Below are 19,932 nucleotides of genomic sequence, written 5' to 3'. Positions count from 1 at the left end.
CCCTTGCAAACTGTGTGTGTGCCTCCCAGCTTTTAGTCATTTACTGGTCTTGGGTTTTAGTTAAATGTGCAATTTTGTAGGTTACAGTAGCATTCGTAGGTATAACTCTTGTTTGGCTTACTGTACTATTCTTAAAAACATGTAATAGTATTTGTGAAGGTTACCAAACATGTTTTAGATAAAGGATGTGGTATTTATTTAGTTCACTGCGACACTCTTAAAAGAAAATTTCTGAAAATATGGCCAAATAATATCCTTGACATAACATCATAGTAAACTACAAAACAGGTATCTTTGTAAAGTTACTATTAAAACATGCATATTTCTACTATTAAATCACATTATTACACATTTGAATAAAAGCAGTGTCATAGTGTGCCACTTCACACTCCCAGTAATGTTTTTCTTTTGGCTGCTTCTCGATATTTTTAAGATCTTCTTAGTTATTTAAACATTCAAATGAATACTCGGAAAATCCCACTTTTCAGAACATTTTCTCAAATAAGTTAATTAGCTAGTATTTTTTAGCATGCACTACTGTTATTAACTCATACCATCATAGAGTTATATTCCTTCATGATTTTACTAAAGAAACTAAAAGAACACTGAAAATAATTAAGAGTTATTAGAATCTGTTCAACTTTTTTATGCTGTAGTACTTTATTAGATGTTGATTTTTGAGTGTTTGAAATTAAATGTCTTTATTGTAGTATTATTAGTTATCAATAGTTTTTCTACTGGTAACAATTACTTACATTATACAAAAAATGGATGCATTTTAACAAAAAGATAAAGACTTTATTATGCATTGTTTATTTCTAAAAGGGTGGAGTGAAGGTTTTGATCACAGGACCATGGCATTCAGCTAGTTCTGTATATACAGCTTTGTTTGATGGAGTCAGTGTTCCTACAACATTGGTACAGAATGGTGTATTACGCTGCTTTTGCCCTGGTAATATGATACATATAAGTCAAACGTATCAGCTTCATTATTTATGGATTGTTTCAAATTAAAACTCTCATTTCAATAGTTCTTAAACTATTTACGCTAATGAAACATGGAGTACAACCAACTTGTGTATGAGAATAAAAGTGCATATATGTTTTATTTAGTTGTGTAGAATTATCACTAATTCAGAATATTCAGTATCTTAACTTCAGATTATGTGTGTCCAATTCCATTTACAAGATTATTTGACTAAGTAATAACAGTTAGAAGAATTTCAGTCTTTAACATTCTTCACTACACTTGAGATTGGTCAACATTGTAGTGACAAAACCTCTTTAAAAATGCAGTTTGTTTCTTATTTGAAAAATAAAATTGTTTAAATATGTTTTTTATAAAAGTTCATGATAGTATTAAATAAACTAATATTTTTGTATTATCACAATGAATAATTACCTCTTATCTAGCTCATGAAGCTGGATTAGTGACTTTACAGGTAGCCTGTCAAGGATTTGTAGTTTCCAACTCAGTGACATTTGAATATCATAAGAGAAGTATGATGTATGTCATCAATGAACAGGATTGGTTTTATGTAGATGGCAAGTATATTCCTATGTATGTAATTATTGGTTTCAAACTGCTATGGTCTCATTACCATTAAATATGTGGATGTGTGGTATCTCACTAAAATGCATAGTTATGAGATAGATAACTTTTTACTTTAGTTATGTTCCACTCATAACATCACTTGAACATTCCTCTATCCATGTTCATGGCCTTTTATTCAGTGTTTATTGAAAAATAATGTTTTTTAGCTCCTTTCAATATTGAAACAGATTCTAATCAATCAAGTTTGATTAAATGTTAAAAGCAATACTTAGCAAAGCTCAGAAAACATTTATAATAGTAATCAATACTTAATGCTTTTTGTGATGCTTTAATTTTCTAAAGCATAGTGCAGCTATCCTATTGTACACTTTTGTTCTTAAACTAACCTAACCAATCTATTTTCAGTATACTGTTTTATGTAGTAACTTCATTGAAAATATACATGTATGCATTCAGCATGTGATATAAAAGTTAATTCAAGGTTAAATAATTGTGTAACTGCAATAACTAGAAAAAATCTTACTGTATTAAACTCAATATTATCAGTAAACTTTTAATTTTAGTTGGTTTTCAGTAGAAAATTAGTTTTTATGTTAACTACAAAACTTTATTGAAAGCTTTATTGGAGAAATATTATAAAAAATAATGAGAAACTAATTAATCTGGTTTCTCTTACGTAAATTCTGCACAGCAATTTTAATTACATTATTGTACATATAATATTCAGCATACTCTGTAAAAGCTACATATATATTACTTTTTTGTTTAGAAAGCGTGTTAAAGTTTTCCTTATTGGAACGATTGGAAATGATGGAGACAAGAATGTCTTTTCAACCACATGAGTTATCAGTTTATCCTGTAGGAATTATCACACAAGGGGTAATTTAAACTATTTTTTTTAACGATCTCCAAGTGTAGATTTTAGAAAACCTAACTAAAAATTAGAACTATCTTTAACAAAGAACTGTTTATAATTACAGCAATGGATTTGCATTATTACTTTGGAGAATTTAACATATGTTTAGCATTTGTATTGAGTAGGCCATTCAGGATGATTTTCCAAAAAAATGTATTTAATGATTAATCAGCAAATTAACTATCTATTTTCATTCATCCTCTAATTCACATGAAATAAACTTTATAATGATTTTTTTTTAGTTTAGCATAAAACTATTGTGATCAAAACATTTAAGATGTATGAAAACAGACAAGTTAAACTAAATGGGTTAGTTGTATAGAGATTGTATGCTAAAAACAGAGTCATGTTGCATATAAAAAAATGTGAAAGTGGATAGATTAAGTAATAAAAATTTAGAAAACTTACAGTTACACTCCCTTTATATTTCAACTGGAATATTGATGTAAAAAGGGAATCAAGTTTTCTGATACAATACATTACTTTTGCTCATGTGAATAGCTATTCTTGTTCAGTACTGCTCTTTATATGAAAAAGTGTTTTAGCATGCCACAAACCTTGAAATTCCACATACCTCATTATCAACATGGATCAGTTGTATCACATAAATCGTGTGGCAACCTTGCATCAATAGGAGTGCAGGTCATCTCCCTGATGCATGTGGCTCCCTCTGTTTGACTCTATTAAACTATTGCTTTTTGTTAGGCAGTGATTGAGTACAATTGTTTGTCAATTATGTTTTTATCACATGTTCATTCAGTTGCTCTTGTTTGTTTGTTATTTTGTAGTTGTGATATATTATATTTATTTATTTATTACAGTTTTCTGTAGTGGTTCCCTGCAATAATTTGCCTTTGTTTTCTTATTTTTCTCATTTTTGACTTCTTCAAAATTTAGTATGCCTTGTACTCCATGGGCTTATGATCATTGTGCATTGGATTATGAGCAGGCTGATCAATCCCAGCAGTTAGTCACTTTTTACATTATGGGGCTTTCCCTGAAAATCCTGTTAATTTCTCCCACACCCACTCTCCTATTTCATCTTATCTTAAAAGCTCTCCTACAGTACTTATCCAGCATACACTTTTTTTTTGAGGAACTCTGCCAGTTCCCTGAGGGTTTTTCAGGGAATACCCTTTCCCTCCTTACCTCCATGTTGACACAGTTGTCCTATCCCTTCACATATGGTTTTATTGTTGTTGGAGTCTTATTTGGAAGGATACTGTCTTGTCATAAGTTTATCTGCCTTCTACTTATCTTTGTAACTTGCAAATGGCTCTGTTTTTAGAGATTCTCCTTAATTTATACACCAGTGCATGGTCAACTGATTTTTGTTAGCTCATTCCAAACAGGAATCTTCTCATCATACTCATCTGCTGTTAATAGAACCAGCTCATGTTGGTTAGGTTCTCAAGTTGGAGAAGTCTTTTCTTTTGCCTGTCCAGTAACTTAGCACTTGAGTGTATTCTTCAGCACCTACCCCATCTAGTTCTACCTTCTCCACTTCAGCTCTGTTAAATGGAGCTTTCAAATCTCCATGTACTTCCCACTCCCTCTGTTTTTGCATTGAAGGTTCTGACACTTTTAGGAACTTGGGCTTCACTGAAAACCTTTTTTCTTTTGAGTTGGGCACATATGTTCTTTTCAGTGACTCTGTACAGTCAATGTACTTGTGTTTGAGGTTTCTTGGACTTCCAAACTACATTTCCTTATAAACAACCTGCATTGATGGTTAAATAAGAACAACACTATTATAGGAGTACTGCTTCTCATACCTTGTCCAGATTTGCATTTGCTCATGAATGCTTCTTTCTAAGGCTAGGGAGGAGCATGGGTATATCAGCAGGAAGTTTCTGGACAGTGGTCTCAGATCAAAATGTCTGATTATATCAACATCTAGGATCTTCTGACAGTACAAAATACTTTGTTTTATTTTTTTTCTGTGATGCTAAACCAACATTATGACAATTCCATCATTGTGATGTATATCTATAACTAAGAAAACACTCGTTCCTGTTTCTGTTGTGATTAAACATAGTAACACCTTTATTAGGTCACACACTGTTAATAAGTCTCCATGTATGTCATATTTCAGTTGCCTTTCACCTTTTTCAAGATCTGACTAGGTTTATTCAACAGTGTTCTCTCAGTCCTGAGATTTTCAGGTGGCTATGCAATCAGTGATATACTCCTCATCTGGATGGTTTTACTACTTAATCATTAAATTACCTCTTTTTTTTTTGGTCTCCTGTTCCTCATTTTCAGACTTTGGCAGTGGATGTTCTCTGTCAGAGCTAGATTACTTGTACCTTTTGCTTTCCTTCTGGTTTTGTGAATCTGCTTGTTGTGCAGCTATTCTGGTTAATCAGTATTTTTTTTCACTGCCTTCCATTCCCTCCATTTAACTTTGTCTTCTTGTTCCATGTTTCACCTGTCTGTGTACCCTGCTGGAACAGAGATAAGTCTATGGATTTACAACACTAAAACCAGGGGTTGGATTCCCCTTAGTTGACACAGCAGATAGCCCAATGTGGTTTTGCTATAAGAAAAACACAATACACAACTCACCTCTCTGTTAAGATGTATTTATACTCCTTTCATTGTATGGGTGTCATTGGTCTGAAGTAGTTGCCATAAATGTTTCATGTACTTTTTTCTATTCCACATATTTTCTACTTTATTCAGATCAGTTTTTCTTACCCAATACTTGGTGCTTCATGAGGGTCATTATTTCTTCTAGCCAATTTTATTTCCATCCACTTCCCATCTTTTTCCTAGTCTAATCTGGATAGAATCCATGTCCAGTATGCACTCCTTGTTGTTACATTGCTCACATAACCTTGTTTAGTTGTTCACATTCCCATCTTTCCTTTTCCTGGCACCATTCATCTGTATGTCACCTTTCTCCTTCTACCCTTCCAGCTCGGGTTTGTCAACTGATTGGTTTATTCCCCCTGTCTTTTTCTTCTAAATTTCTATTCCAGGTGTTGTCACGTGAAATCAGGCACCTTTTTTTTTTCTGGCATCTCACCTCCATCATCCATTGGAGGAAATTCTTCAGTCACGCATGTGAACTACACCTCCTATTTTCATCTCCCACTATCTTTATTGTGTAACTGTTTCTTCCTTGTCAGGATATTGCCTTCAATCTTTCACCATCCTTCAAACTTCAATGCAACTTTGACTGGGTAAGTTATCTTTTTTTTATATTTTGCCTTCCAGTAGCATATCTCATTTAGGATTCAGATTCTACTCAGTGGCAAGCATTGCCTGTCTAGGTATGCTTCCTTTCTCTGAAATTTGCACTGTACAGTCAAGATGTTTAACTATGGCCAGTGACACACACTGTTAAGATGGAGTGTTTCACAGGATCCCTCATAGGTTTTGTTAATAATGTATTTCACTTCATAAATACACCCATTCTGGATCGTACTGACTCATGGACTTACGTGAGTAAAGCAGAAGCAGACAGCTACCATCTTTTGCCATCCCTTTGATTGAATAAATCAGAGATGGTCTAATTTTGAAAATAGGTTTTATGTGGCCACCCGTTTACACTGTCTCCAGTGTTGATGCTTCTCTGAACTCTCCACTGCATTTTGTCTCTCCATGTTTTTCCAGTGGAGTGTGCGACTTCTTGCCACTTTTCAGTTCCAAGCTGCTGAATTGGTGGACAACAGCGGAGTCCTCCTGAATGTGATAATTTCCATTCAGTTGAGAGTAAGGTGGTGGTGTTCTACAGGTGTGGATGGTATTCAATTCTCCAGTCATGCACTTCACTTCTGTGATGGGTCATGGAGATTGATGTTCCACCCAGCTTCTGTGTAGTTCTGTTTTGAGGGTGCACTTGCTTATATTTTCTAGATGCAATCTGCTTCTTTGTGGTGGGCCCCAGAGAGTTATGTTGTGCTTCTACTTTTGTGTGGTCCTATCAGGAGGAGGATTTTGTACATATCTACAGATAAGTATGCTCCACCTCTATGTAGTGAGTTCTGAAGGTTGAGGTTATGCACAACTGTGTAGTTCTATCTGGAGGGTGCAGTTGCTTATATTTTATAGATATGATCCACTTCTTTGCTATGGGATTTGGAGGGTGCAATTATGCTCCAGCCTTTGTTCAGTCCTGTACAGAGGATGATGCCACTTTGGAATAGATCTATTACATTGCAGTTCACCCTTTTAATTGGAATCCCTTATCTTACCATCACTTGGATGTCTGTTCCCAGTGAATAATTTTGGATTTAAGGTAAATGATTGAACATAAACCCTCACACATGTTAGTTGTGTTTCTTTTCTTCCCTCAGTTTTCCTCATAATCTCCATCTCTGTGAAGTGTATCCTTCTCTCTGACTCTGTCCAAAGGGTGATGTAGCTGTATATTTTTAGGGGCAATTCACTTCCATGTGGTGGGACCTGGAGGGTAGTGTTGTACTCTGACTTATGTGCAGTCTTATCAAGAAGATAACATTGACTGGGGTGACAGTTCTTCCTATAACATTTCACTTCAGAAGGTTTTCATTGCTTGAGGCTGATTTTTTTTCTGTGGGGTGCCAGTCTGATTGAATTTTAGTTTGATGTGACCTGCTACATTGGCATACGTCTTCCTACTGACATTTAGATGTGTGATTGACTGTGGATTTGCACACATATGTAGATTGGTTTGCACATTAGATACTTCCATTTTACTTATCTTGAGGTGAAAACAGCATGGACCCTCCTCCTACCACAAACAAAGGTTCTATTCAGGATACTGCTTAGTTTTGGACTGGAGTGAATTGGCCATGTACATATGCACAGAAAGGATTCTTCTGTCTATGCCTATAACTCTTGTTCTTGTGAAGTAATTTTTGGTTTAAAATGTTTTGTTTGCTGGTGTCTATACCTTTGTCATGCTTTGGCATGTAGGTATATGATGCATATTAATAAAATTTCCAAACTGCATGACCTCTAAGACGGGTTCCCAACCGGTGGGTCGCGACCCCCCAGGGGGGTCGCGAAGCCTTGGCAGAGGAGTCGCGTAGCCTTGTTAGAAATTGCTTGGGATAACATTAATTTTATTTCATCCATTACATTTTCATGTCGCGAGTGCAAAAAGGTTGGGAACCCCTGCTTTAAGATGATCTTGAATGAGATTGTGATAAAGTGTGCCCTGAACACTTCATTCCAATCCACTAACAATTATATTTTACTTTAATACTTCATTTCTGAATTATTTACCTGTATAATGACATGACATCAGATACAAAGGCTAGACACAAACTTCTTATTTTGTGCTGTTTTTGTTTCTGTATTGAAGCAAAGTGTTATAAGAGTTAGCTTGACTTTTGAATATTAATCATGTTTCAAGATAATTGTGGCATTTAGGTGCCAGAACTCTGATACCTTTATAATGATGTGGTAGTTAATGTAATTGCAAGATCATACTGTTTAACAGAGAGTTGCAAGTTTTATGTTTGGATGTTTTATTTCTATGTAATTTACACAAGTATAAATATAATCACACACTTGTATGCAGTTTTTTTAAGAGTTACTTCTTTCAAAAGTTCATTTGAGGTGTGAACAAATAATGTTAAAGCTTTTTATTGTGTTTCAGAAAATATAGTAACAGATAATATAAAATACATTGTTTTGTAATTAAGATATAAAATCACTGTTTTAAGTGCATTTTAAGATTTATACAGTAAAACCTCTCAAAGGCAGAATTGCATGGAACCAAGTAAAATGTCCAGCTTAAGCAGGTTTTCCAGCTTTGACAGTGAACATGCATTTCCTTAATTATATATTATTTTTGAGCAGAATGTTATACTTGCTCAACTCAAGGGAAGTAAGATGTTTGTGAATAAAGTTATTATACTGTTTATGCTACATTTATTAGAATAAGAACAAAAATAGACATTCAAAATATACATAAGTACACAAAATCTTAATCAGATTTATTTGAAGAAAGTGTCCAATTTCAACTGTTTTGTTCTTTTAATGGGCTTTCTCATGAGGTTGAAAGAGAATGCCAATTTTACAGCACTTTCATGAAGTTCATTTTCCCCCTTCAATTTTGCATATAATTTGACAGCGTTAATATAACTTAACACTTGTCATGAAGTAGGAATTTCTATTTCCTCACTCTCTTTTCCATTTTGTTTGTTTTCTGAATCTCTCACACTGTTACCATCTTGCAATTCTATTACAGATTTTAAATCAATTTCATTAGTTTCTGTTAAAAAAATTCCTGTCAATGTTCACAAAACTTTCCGCATTCACAGAATCATCTGAATCAATCTTCCTACTCAGAGTTTGGATTTCACTAGAATTGCCATAACAAACAATTTTTCCACAATCTCCATCATTGTCAAGAATAAATTTGCAGTTTCAAAAGCATTTTATTACACATTCATCTTTTACATATTTGATTGAATGACTTAAAATGCAATTGCATCTAACACATCAATTTTCACGGTCATTTCAGATGCTCTCTTACAGTCATCCCTGTTTGCAATAATATGCTGAAGCATCAATTTTATACACTGTTTAATTCCATTATCTAGTGGCTGTAGAACTGATGTTGTACATGGAGGTAGAAAGATTAAACAAACATTTAAAAGTTGAATTTTTGGGTGACAAGTTGCATTATGTAAGAGGAAAAGTAGAATATTCCTATTTTCTTGTTCCATTCTTATGTTTAATTTATTCAAAACTTCCTCGAATATGGCACTTGTTATCCACACTTTATTATTTGCTTTTCATTCCACAGGAAGTTGATTCTTCCTTAAATTTTTGAAACAGCAAGGATTTTCACTTTTACCTATTGACCATGGTTTTTCTAGTTTTTTATGCCTTACTCAGGTTGTAATCCTACTTGTTGATAGATGACGTAAGTGAAAGATAGTTTTCTGTCTGCCTTTTTGCAGGTTCTGCCATAGATGGGCTTTTATAAGAGAAATATTAAGATAATGCTACAAAAGTTTGATATTTCCAGCTTGTACAGGTTTCTGCCCTATGCAGTTTCTGGCTTAGACAGATTTTACTCTGTTACATTATTTTGATGGTAACTTGTGTTTCATAATGGGAACAACAAGTTTGTAGTTTGATCTGATAAAAGTGTTATATACATCACAAAGTGGAAGTTCAAAAATATACTACAGCAAAATAACTTAAGCTATGTGACATAGACCATAAAGTTGTAAGCTATCTAATAATATCACTGCTTTATAAATATATTGAGTTTACAAATTTAGTTAATCAGTTAGTGAATTAATACTGAAAAAGAAACTTTAGCAAAAAATTAACTGATAGATTTAAATAGATTTAAAATACATTCCTCTTTTTAAAAATCAAGTTTTTTTGTGTATGCAAAGAGTCCTCTGATTCTGAGCTCTTTGGTAGCATTTTATTTCACATACCATATACTGATATGAGTAATTGGTTGCCAATATTTAGCCAATTATGTTTACAGTTTTCCTAGAAATTTTAATACATTTATATTTGAATAATTATAAGCCAAGTTGCAACACAGTTTACATTGTGTATGTGTGACTTTCATAATCTTGTATAACAATCAGAAGTGGCTTTGATGACCTCTGGAAAATTTATTTTCTGTATTTATTTATTATAAAGTTGAAATTTTATTCAGAAATATACCAGAATTCTTTGTAAATGTATAAAGATTTTAGGTAAATTTTCTTTCTAATTTTTCAGTTTAAGGCATTATTCTTTTAATATTGATGGGATATATCAATGCCTCAGTAAACTGAAAAAGAAAAAGCATAGTGAGTAACAAGGTAGAAATCTGTAACTTAGCTCTGTTACTATTGATAGGGCTTTTATAAACAATGTTCAGACATATGACTTTCAGACTGGTGATTTGACATGAAAAACAGAATAATTACAAAGAAAATCAATTAATCAGTTTGTTCAATGCTGTTGTAGAAAGGAGCTTTCTTGAATGGAAATAACACTTTTAAAGCAATATACTTTCTTTATCTTACCTTTACCAGCCCTATCAATTTGAAACTATAACTTATAATAGTGATATGCTACTATTCATTAAACAGGAATTTCATGTGTAAAACAATAACTAGAAACTAAGATAAACAGAAAAAATTTTTTTAATTAATTCTCTCTCAGATTTCATTCATTTAAAAGCAGATATTGTTTTTTAGTAATTAACTCAATATAATCAATTTATTTTATAGCCAATAAGCTGCTTAAATTAGCTCATTCCTGTTTTACAAGTGTTAAAGAAATTTTAACTCATATTTTGAGTAAATATATTTTAAGTAATGTGGTACATTAGCTAATATTTGTGAGATATTCATTTCTCTGTGCATTCAGAATATGGCTAGCAACATGTGGCTTCTGTTTGACTTATTCCATAATTTCTCAGGTATTTAAAATATTATTTTTGTTATACAGTGCCAAATAATTTTTTTTTTCACATCATGATAAATTTACACCTTTTCTACAGGACTGTACTGAAAAACAAAGAAGCTTTGAAGACAGATTGGTTGTTTTGTGTCAACGGCTTCTTGGTGGAAGTTGGATTCGTGGGAATGACACTAATACTCTAGAAGCCACTTCTCGATCTGATCTCACTTTACTTCATTTGGCAGCGGCTCTTGGTTACAGCCGACTTGTCTGTACCTTACTACATTGGAGAACTGAGAACCCATCACTTATTCTTGAGTCTGAAGTGGATGCTCTTAGTCGAGATAAAAACAAGTGTACACCTCTAGTAAGTCTCAGATGTCTCATTTGTTTATGGGGAATAAATTTTGGAAGACATATTAAAATTTTTTATAAAATTATATTTGACAAGACAACCCAAGTATTACTCTAAACTTCTGGAAAAAAATCCTTCATCAAGATGTTTCACTTCTTTGTCACAGCTTTCCTGGTTGATAAATAGAAAGAGAATAGAATGTACATTGATTTCAAATTGTTTAAACAGAAGTCATGAGTGATATAGGATGTTCAATAAATGTCAATGAGAAATTTTTTTTAAATATTTATGTTAGGATTGTGTATCATTATAAATAATGATTTTTTTCTTTTTCTTTTATGCTTACTCAGTTCTTTACACAATATATTTGTTTTCTAAGTTATTTTATGAGTAAGTATTCTATATGTTCATTTACATATGATGGTCCTTTTAAGCATTAATTAAATCTTTTTATATTTCTACACGTTTCACCAGTATATACAGACTAATAATTTTCACAATTAATTTGATGGATATAATTATCTATGTATTCTTCATTGTTGTAAGATGTGTTAAGTAAATCATTTATTTTTGGTTCAAGTTTCTGTATGATTTTTGTTTCATTGTCTGTGTTGTGACTCTTGTGAGTTTGTTCCATATTATTATAAAATGTTTTTCTCTGTGTACTACATATGTGATAATGTTTATCAATTGTTTATTTTTATTTCTTTATTATCTTGTACATTTTGTATGTTATTGTATAATGTTATTTTATGGTTTATTTCATTTAGTGATTTATCAGTATGAAAAACTACTAAACTTTTAAATCAAGTTGAAACATAGTTTATTTCTTCTTCTATTTTTCTCAGTGAACAAAGTCAGAAAATGCTGTTGTATGAGTCTTTGAATGTAACTAATTTTTCTTTGGTGTCATATGCTGATTGCCAGTTGATGTATGTTCTATCTCAGGGGTTCCCAACCTTTTGGCACTCGCGACCCCTTACCTAAAAGTTTGAAACCCATGTGACCCCCTACTTAGGGCTTACTATCAGCAGCTTAATTTTTCTTTTATTTTCTGTGAAGGAGGGGGAAAGAAACATCTAAAAAAAATATTTAAAAATTCTGTAATTATTTATTAGCAAATTAAATCACATTGGTCCAACCTGAATTCACAAAAAGAACATATATTTCTTAAAATAATATTAACATAGGTTTGAACAGCTATCCAACCCAGCTAGTGAGATGCCTGATGTTGCATTTCAGCAGCAAGCTTTGAAATTCGTGGCCGAGCGTTTGTTAGAGCCAGTCTCATGTCATCTCCAACATTCAATCTGTTCCTATTCTTTGTTTTTATATTGACAAGAGTGGAAAATCCTGCCTCACACAAGTAAGTAGAAGCAAATGGAACAAGGACATGTAAAGCTATCATGCTGACTTTGGAGTATGACTGATACATAGCGCACCAGAACTGAGTCACGGATTTCACCTTGAAGAGATCGCGAGCTGAAGAGTCGTTCCTTAGATCCAGAAATTCATCTTGGATATCATCTGGGATGCTGGATACATCAAGTTCAGTACAAAATGGGTTCCTTACCAGGACCTCCTGTTCCTGTGATAGCTCAGGGAAGTAACGCTCAACTTCCTTTTCTAGGTACTGAAGATGTTGGGTAATCTCATCCTTGAGGAACTGATCCAGTTGGATCTGAGACTCACCCCGTCACTCCACAAAGTTTTTCAAACATAGCGATGTTTCCAAGATTGGTTTTCCGACGCCAGTTCTGCAGTTTGGAAACAAAGGCCCGAAGACTATCTTGAAAAAGGAGAACATGTGTTTCCCTTCCTTGAAGCTTCAAATTGAGCTTGTTCAGCTGGTCAAAAATGTCGGCTAGGTTCGCAACCCTTTTATTCCATGCTTCATCTTCGAAGTGAGTACAAGATCTTTCCTTTCTTAAGTCTCCAGAAATAGTTTTATTTCATCTTTCATTTCAAAGACACGATTAATAAAGTTTCCTTTTGACAACCAACGTACTGCTGTGTAGAAGAGAAGGACTTCGTGGTCAGCATTCATGTCTTTGCATAGTTCTTTGAATAGGCGAGTGTTGAGTGCTTGAGTCTTCACATAATTTACAATTTTGATTACAGATTCAAGCACTTCCTGCAGAGAGGCAGGGAGAGTCTTACTGGCAAGAGCATATCGGTGAATCATGCAGTGGATGCCCTTTGCTTGAGGTGCTAGCTTCTTCACTCTCGACTGGAATCCTGATTTCGGTCCCACCATAGTGCCCCATCCGTACAAACCCCACACACGTTCTCCCATTGAAGATCTTCATCTTGAAAAACAGTTGAAACTTTTTCCATGACATCATCAGTTTTTGTTGTGGTTTCAAGTGCACTGCAGAATAAGAATTCGTCTTTGATGTCACCTGAATTAATGTATCTCACTAAGACAAGCAACTGAGAACATGAACTTACAGCTAAACAGACACACAAGCATACGTACATGTGCGTGCACTCACATACTCACTACTCACTAGTACACACATATATACAGTTGCAGACACATACACATTCACACAGGCACATTCACTCACAGGCACGCGTACATACACCCATAATATCACCTAATGACATTGAACTAACGTAGCACACGTTTTGCTTTGCACCAAAAGAAAAAAAATGTAAGAGCATGAAAATGTAATTGATGAAATAAAATTAATGTTATCCCAAGCTACTTCTAACAAGGTTACGCGACTCCCCTGCCAAGGCTTTGCGACCCCTCAGGGGGTCGCGACCCACCGGTTGTGAACCCCTGTTCTATCTATATATGTGAACTGTGAAGTTGTGAACTTTGTGTTATGATGGATGGAGTTCATGTGTTTAAAGTAGTACTTTTGTATGTCTTGATTATCAAGACTACATAATACATCATACACATATATCTGCATGGTGGGAATAAGGCTGTTTATGTTACTTTTGTTTCTATAGAAATCTTAAATATGTTTGCCAGATTGGGTGATAGAGGGATTCCCATGTTAAGTAAGTTTTGTTGTGTAAAATTTTCAAAATAGTTTATTACTGAAAAATCAATGTTTTTTTAATTCTGTTTAATTAAGATGTATGTTATGGTTTTGATTTAGTTTTCTATCACTGTGTTAATGACTTCAGAGCCTAGTATTTATTGAAAAATTGAAGTTATATTGAAGCTTTATTGTTGTTTAAAACTTGAAACTCAACGTAAATTGTGTTCACTTTCTCTTTTACGTACATGTAAGCTTTGAAAAAGAAGTGAAATATCTTGATTTAGAATTTCTTTTTTGTTGTTTAAGAGAAGCTTAAAGTTTCTGGAAGTTTAGAGAAATACTCAATTTCCCTCATTAAATATATTAAATATTAAGAATGAATACTTTTATATAATTTCACCAGAATATGAAATTACTAGCAAAAAAATAAGCTTGTTTTCTTTTTTAAAAATTTGTATATGTAAACTCATTGCTTCTAATGTAAGTTTTTCTCAGGTGGTATTTTCTAATCTTAAACAAATGTGATCAAAATCCAGCTTAAAGTATTTAACAGAAAAGTGCACTCACAAACACATCTTGATTATTTATCTTATTAATTCAGCTATACTGTTACAGAAAATAACAGTGCTGGTCTAAAGACTTTATATTTACTTTATAATGCTCCTTCACTGCCTCCTAGTATTTTAAACCAAGTTTAGTCAATCTAATATCAAAACCAAGTGTATTTCCATCATATCCTTCAAGTCAACTTAGGTTTCTAATCTTAATTCATGACTGTGGATTTTGGTTTAATGTCTGAAAAATGATAATGAGATAGTTAATTTAGGTAAGTGACTAGAATATAATAATAATAATAATGTTTTTCATTTTATTTTTTTGCATAGTTATGGGCTTGTGCTAAGGGTCATAAAGAAGTGGCATTATTGTTATACCAGTGGAATTCACTAGCACTCAAGATTCAGGACAGTAGTGGTGGTGATCCGTTAACTGTGGCCAAACAAAAGGGCCATATTGAGCTATCAGATCAAATTGAACATTTAGAACAAGCTCGACACTCCCAGGATAGCACACCAGAGTGGGTACCTCTCCTAACTGACTCTTATCTATATCATTATTTTGTTTTGTTTTGAGGTTCTGTTATTTTCTTCCATTTCTTTCTAGATCGTGGATTAACATATTGGTAGTAATAGTTTTATCTGTTTACAGGTTCAGCCCTGAACAGCATTCTCTTGTGGAAAATCATTCCAAAGCCACAAACTTTAACTTCTCTAATAGCCTACCTCTGAATGAATCATCACCAATAAATACCAGCCCTGGTTTATCACACTACTCATCTCTGTCATTACCTGTTCTGAGTCCTTTATCAACTGGCAAGTCTTCTAACCAGTATGATGCCTTGACAAAACAGTCTTCTACAGATGTTTGTTCCAGTGTCCCAGTAATAACTTCAGCTGAGATTATGTCTAAATCAACAATGAGTAACAAGGAAACTTACAAAATTCCACAGTTATCTCAAACTGATCAGAGCTTATCTTTACCACTAACTAGTTCACCTATTTTGCTCACATCTACAATTACAGAAGAAAGCTGTATTTCTTCACCTGATATAATTGATACAGGTACATTTCAGACCTGTAGAAGCAAATTCATGTGTTTTCTGTATTAAAATTTGTTATTTCACTTTTAAAACAAACCTTTATAACAGTAAAACAATATTCAATATCCACAAAGACTCACAATGCAAGAACTACATTTTATTTTGCTTTTTGAGGTTAACATTTACTTTCTAGTTAATTTATCCCTTATTGTTATTCCACATATAGGATTTCTAAACACTGGTTGTGACTAAAAAGTGCTTTTAGTTTAATTAAATTTATATAGATTGCAGTTTAAAAAATTCCTTTCCTGTGAATAGCATCTTTTGTAATGTAAGACTTGTAATTTTTGTCCATAAGTGGCATATATGTATTTAGAATACATCTTTTTATTTCATGGTGATATGTTCATTTTTTCATCAGTTAAGCATATTTATCTTATAAAATCATATTAACTTCTCTACAGGGCAAGCTACCTACATAGATTAAAATTTAAAACAACCTGGTAATGTGTAAAGCTAATTAACTAAACTTTTGTTATATTCTCACTTACAAAGGTTAGAATGCATCATTTTATCACCTGATTTTCCTTGTTATTAGCAATATTTTAAGCCATAAACCCAGTAATACTGCATAAATAATTCTTGATGATGAGAAACCCACTTGAAGTAAAAATGTATATCAGAATGGCTGGTATGGTTATTAATACTTTTACTAATAAAGCAGAGAACAACATTTTGACTTCCCTAACAAAGATTCTTTGTTAACCTGAATATGACCTAGGAAGGTTAAAATGTTGTTCTCTGCTTTATTAGTAAAAGTGTTAATACCCATACCAGCTGTTCTGAGATACATTAATGCTGCATAAGGTTGGCTAGTTTAGAATATTTAGGTTAGTAATAAGTCCATATACTAATCTGAGAATTTAAAATAATTTCTATAATTAAAATTAATATATTTAGTTTATTATATTTAACATTTCAGCCAATACTTTTAATAAAAGCAACGTTAATCAAAGGAAAGAAACATACTGCATGACTTTTAGTATAAAGCCCTATCTGTAATTGTTACGACAAAAGGCAAAACAAATTTCTAGAGCTAACAATTATTAAGTCTTCCTTTCCTATTCCTATATTTTCTTTATTTTATTTTATTTGTTCTATTAACTTACTATAATATGGAGTGCCTCATATTTCTTATATATTTCTATCATAAGGATTAGGAAAGAAAAATAATTTCCTATTGCACCACTTGTAAACCATGTGATCATGAAATCTTGACAGTTAACTTTCCACATTCCATATCCATTTGATTTCTGCATAATGTGTGCCACATATTTGAATATATATACATTGACTCTATATAGAAGGAATATCTATATTAAATACTGTTTATCAAATTATTGTTTTTCATTATAATGTAAAATGTATCGTAGGGATAACCTTTGTTGGTCAAATCTTTATTATAGTATGACAAGTGATTGTGCTTTTTGTATAGAAAAAGATGCTTTAATAACAAAAAAATATATACAAATCAACAATAATTGAACCACTTTTAAACTCCTGTGTCTTCTTTGGTAAATTTTATTTATTTCCTTATTATATTATAGGCAGAAGAACTGTTTATTAATACTTTTCTGTTTGTGGTTAGCATTAGAAGAGACACTGTCCAATAGTATACATCCTTATGTGGTATGTTTTTTTCTATTTACTTGATGTCATTAGGCGATACATTGTCTAATAATGAGAGCCCTTACGTTGATGTTGTCGGTATTTCTGATGAGGAGCATGACAGCTGTGTTGATGCAGTAACTACTGGTTAGTACCTGTATTTTCATATCCAAATTGATTTAACTTGTAATTACCAAAATGGTAGAACATAGTGAAACTTTAAAAAATAAGCAGGCTTTGTCTTTTCAATTCATGCAAGTAACTGTTAGCCACAGATTTGAAATGTTCTGATAAAACATTATTTGTATGTATGTGTAGACATGGTGTTCTTGTGTGTGTGTATATGCACATAAATAAAAGCTTTAAAAACATTGATAATAGAACGAAATTGACCCTGTAAAGAATACAAATAGAAAAAAAGAATACAGTGCCCCATTGTGCAACAAAGTATCTTATTTCACACCAAAAATAAAGAATGAATTTCTTATCCTCTGGATGTTAAAAGTGTGTGATTATATAAGCAGGAGTATGATTCAGTTATGTAAATGAGTATTTGAACACACTGTATCACCACATCAAAAAATGTAGATATTTGCAGAGACTTTCAAGATAGTAGTAGATTCACTGCTTAAATTAGAAAATAAAGTTCTGCAGTATACTGTTAATTTTTTCGAATTCAGTGAATAAAATATACTCTTTACTGTTGTTTTAAAGAATCACATATGAAATTAAGTTGATTTTAAAATTGAATAACACAGACTTGTCATAATGAAAATATGATTCAGAATGTAGTTAATCCATCACTAATTACTTTCTTATTCAAAATGTAAGGACTTTTCTCATTACTTAATACTCGTATATTTTTATTAAGACATTTCAGTTTACAGTTCTATAGCTAATTTTGAAAGTTTCTTGTAAGAAGTAATGAAATAATTTTGAAATTATCGTTTGAAATATTCATGGGTTGTGTTGTGTTTCTTTCAACAAAGGTTAGTAATGTTACTTGTATGTACAAGAATTTTGTGCTGTATGCTGTTTACAAGACAGGCTTTTACTCAGTATTTGTCAATAAAATAAGCACTCTGCTTGAGTAATAGCACAAAAGTAGATGTTACATCATTATTTGCAACCTAAGTTCTCTTGAAAATGAATGTTTTATTTGCAGTAGGAACTACTACTTCAAATTGTCAGCAAAACTACATCAGCTGTGATCTCAATATGGGGGATACAGATAATCAGGTGTTAAGTCTGGCTGAAAAAATCATTGCCGCCATTCCTGACCGCATCAAAGCCTCTTCCACATCAAACAGTAGAGAACTCACAGGCTTGATGGAATTGGAAAGTGAAATGACTTTGATGCCAGAAAGTGAAGGACTTGGTGAGAATCACACCACTCAAGACAGACTTTCTTTGGAGATGTGTCCAGTGGATGAACCTCCTCCTTCTCTACTCAGTGAAGAATTTAATTTTGAGTTCAGTGACCATAATTATAGGTAAAAAATGATGTAGCACATTAATGTGTATATTATTTTCTTGCTCTAATAACATTGCAGGTAATTGTATTTTAATCTAACAGTACCTTCTTAAGTCAATATTATAATACCTACAATATTTATGAATGTTTCTAGTTTTTAGATGTAAGAAAAGACTTTCACAGTATGCTTGGTTTTGTTCAGTTGTGAGAACTAATTTACCCAAGTAAATACAAGAGTTTTGATAAACTGCAGTTATTGTTATCATATTACTTTTAGGAAACAAGTCATATGTATAATGAAATTGAAATATGTATGAAATTCAAATTTGTTTTCTTACAAAAACTACATGCACATGAGTTATTCTAAGGTTTCTCTTAACCTGCAGCTTAGTAAAAGATTTGTTAACCTTATACCCTCAGTGGTGCATGCTATATAAAATTGACTTGGTTGTTAGGGTTACATCAGATTAGATGCACTGTACTTTTCCAGCATTTGAAAAGGAACTTGCTTTATAAATTTGTGACATATAGCAAGTATACCTACAGTGGCAAAAGTGTGAATAAACATTCTTGTTGCTAATCACTAATTTTTCATGAATAAGTAAATACAGATAATATTTGCATACTGGGTAACATTGAAATTGATCCAAGAATTACAAAAAATAAAAGCTGGAATATATATATTCATAACATCTTTGAAAAGGCAAATTGAAAGTTAGTGCAAAAATTAATAAGCTATATAGATAAATGAATATCAAAATTTAAAAAATTGTCTTGGTTCATGCAAATATTGGTCATGAAATCTTATAGTAAGAGGTTATACATATCAACTTTTTTTTTTCAGTAAAAAATATTACAAAAAAGACATGGAAAAATGAATGTTTTATTAAAGTCTAATGTTGCAAAATACAAGCCAAATGGTTGTTTCGCCATTTCTGTTTATAGCATCTTGGAAATAATCCATCACTCTACCTCTCATAAACTGAGATGTTTTACCAATATATTTA

General features: G+C 32.4%; 1 protein-coding gene across 9 annotated transcripts in view; it reads left to right on the top strand.

The window, feature by feature from the left end:
• LOC143250856 (calmodulin-binding transcription activator 2-like) overlaps positions 1-19,932 on the top strand; it is a 188,657-nt gene that overhangs the window by 150,513 nt on the left and 18,212 nt on the right. For all 9 annotated transcript variants that reach the window (XM_076501984.1, XM_076501968.1, XM_076501986.1 and 6 more), the window contains exons 10-17: positions 826-952; positions 1,414-1,545; positions 2,325-2,434; positions 10,933-11,199; positions 15,071-15,261; positions 15,393-15,805; positions 17,506-17,598; positions 18,617-18,944. In XM_076501984.1, coding sequence (XP_076358099.1) covers positions 826-952; positions 1,414-1,545; positions 2,325-2,434; positions 10,933-11,199; positions 15,071-15,261; positions 15,393-15,805; positions 17,506-17,598; positions 18,617-18,944 — 1,661 coding nt within the window. The remainder of the gene's footprint in view (positions 1-825; positions 953-1,413; positions 1,546-2,324; positions 2,435-10,932; positions 11,200-15,070; positions 15,262-15,392; positions 15,806-17,505; positions 17,599-18,616; positions 18,945-19,932) is intronic.

The sequence above is a fragment of the Tachypleus tridentatus genome, chromosome 1 (genome assembly GCF_004210375.1).
Source record: "Tachypleus tridentatus isolate NWPU-2018 chromosome 1, ASM421037v1, whole genome shotgun sequence".
NCBI classification, from domain to species: domain Eukaryota; kingdom Metazoa; phylum Arthropoda; class Merostomata; order Xiphosura; family Limulidae; genus Tachypleus; species Tachypleus tridentatus.
Note: the sequence above shows the minus strand (reverse complement) of the source record. Positions and strands in the feature narration are given on the sequence as shown.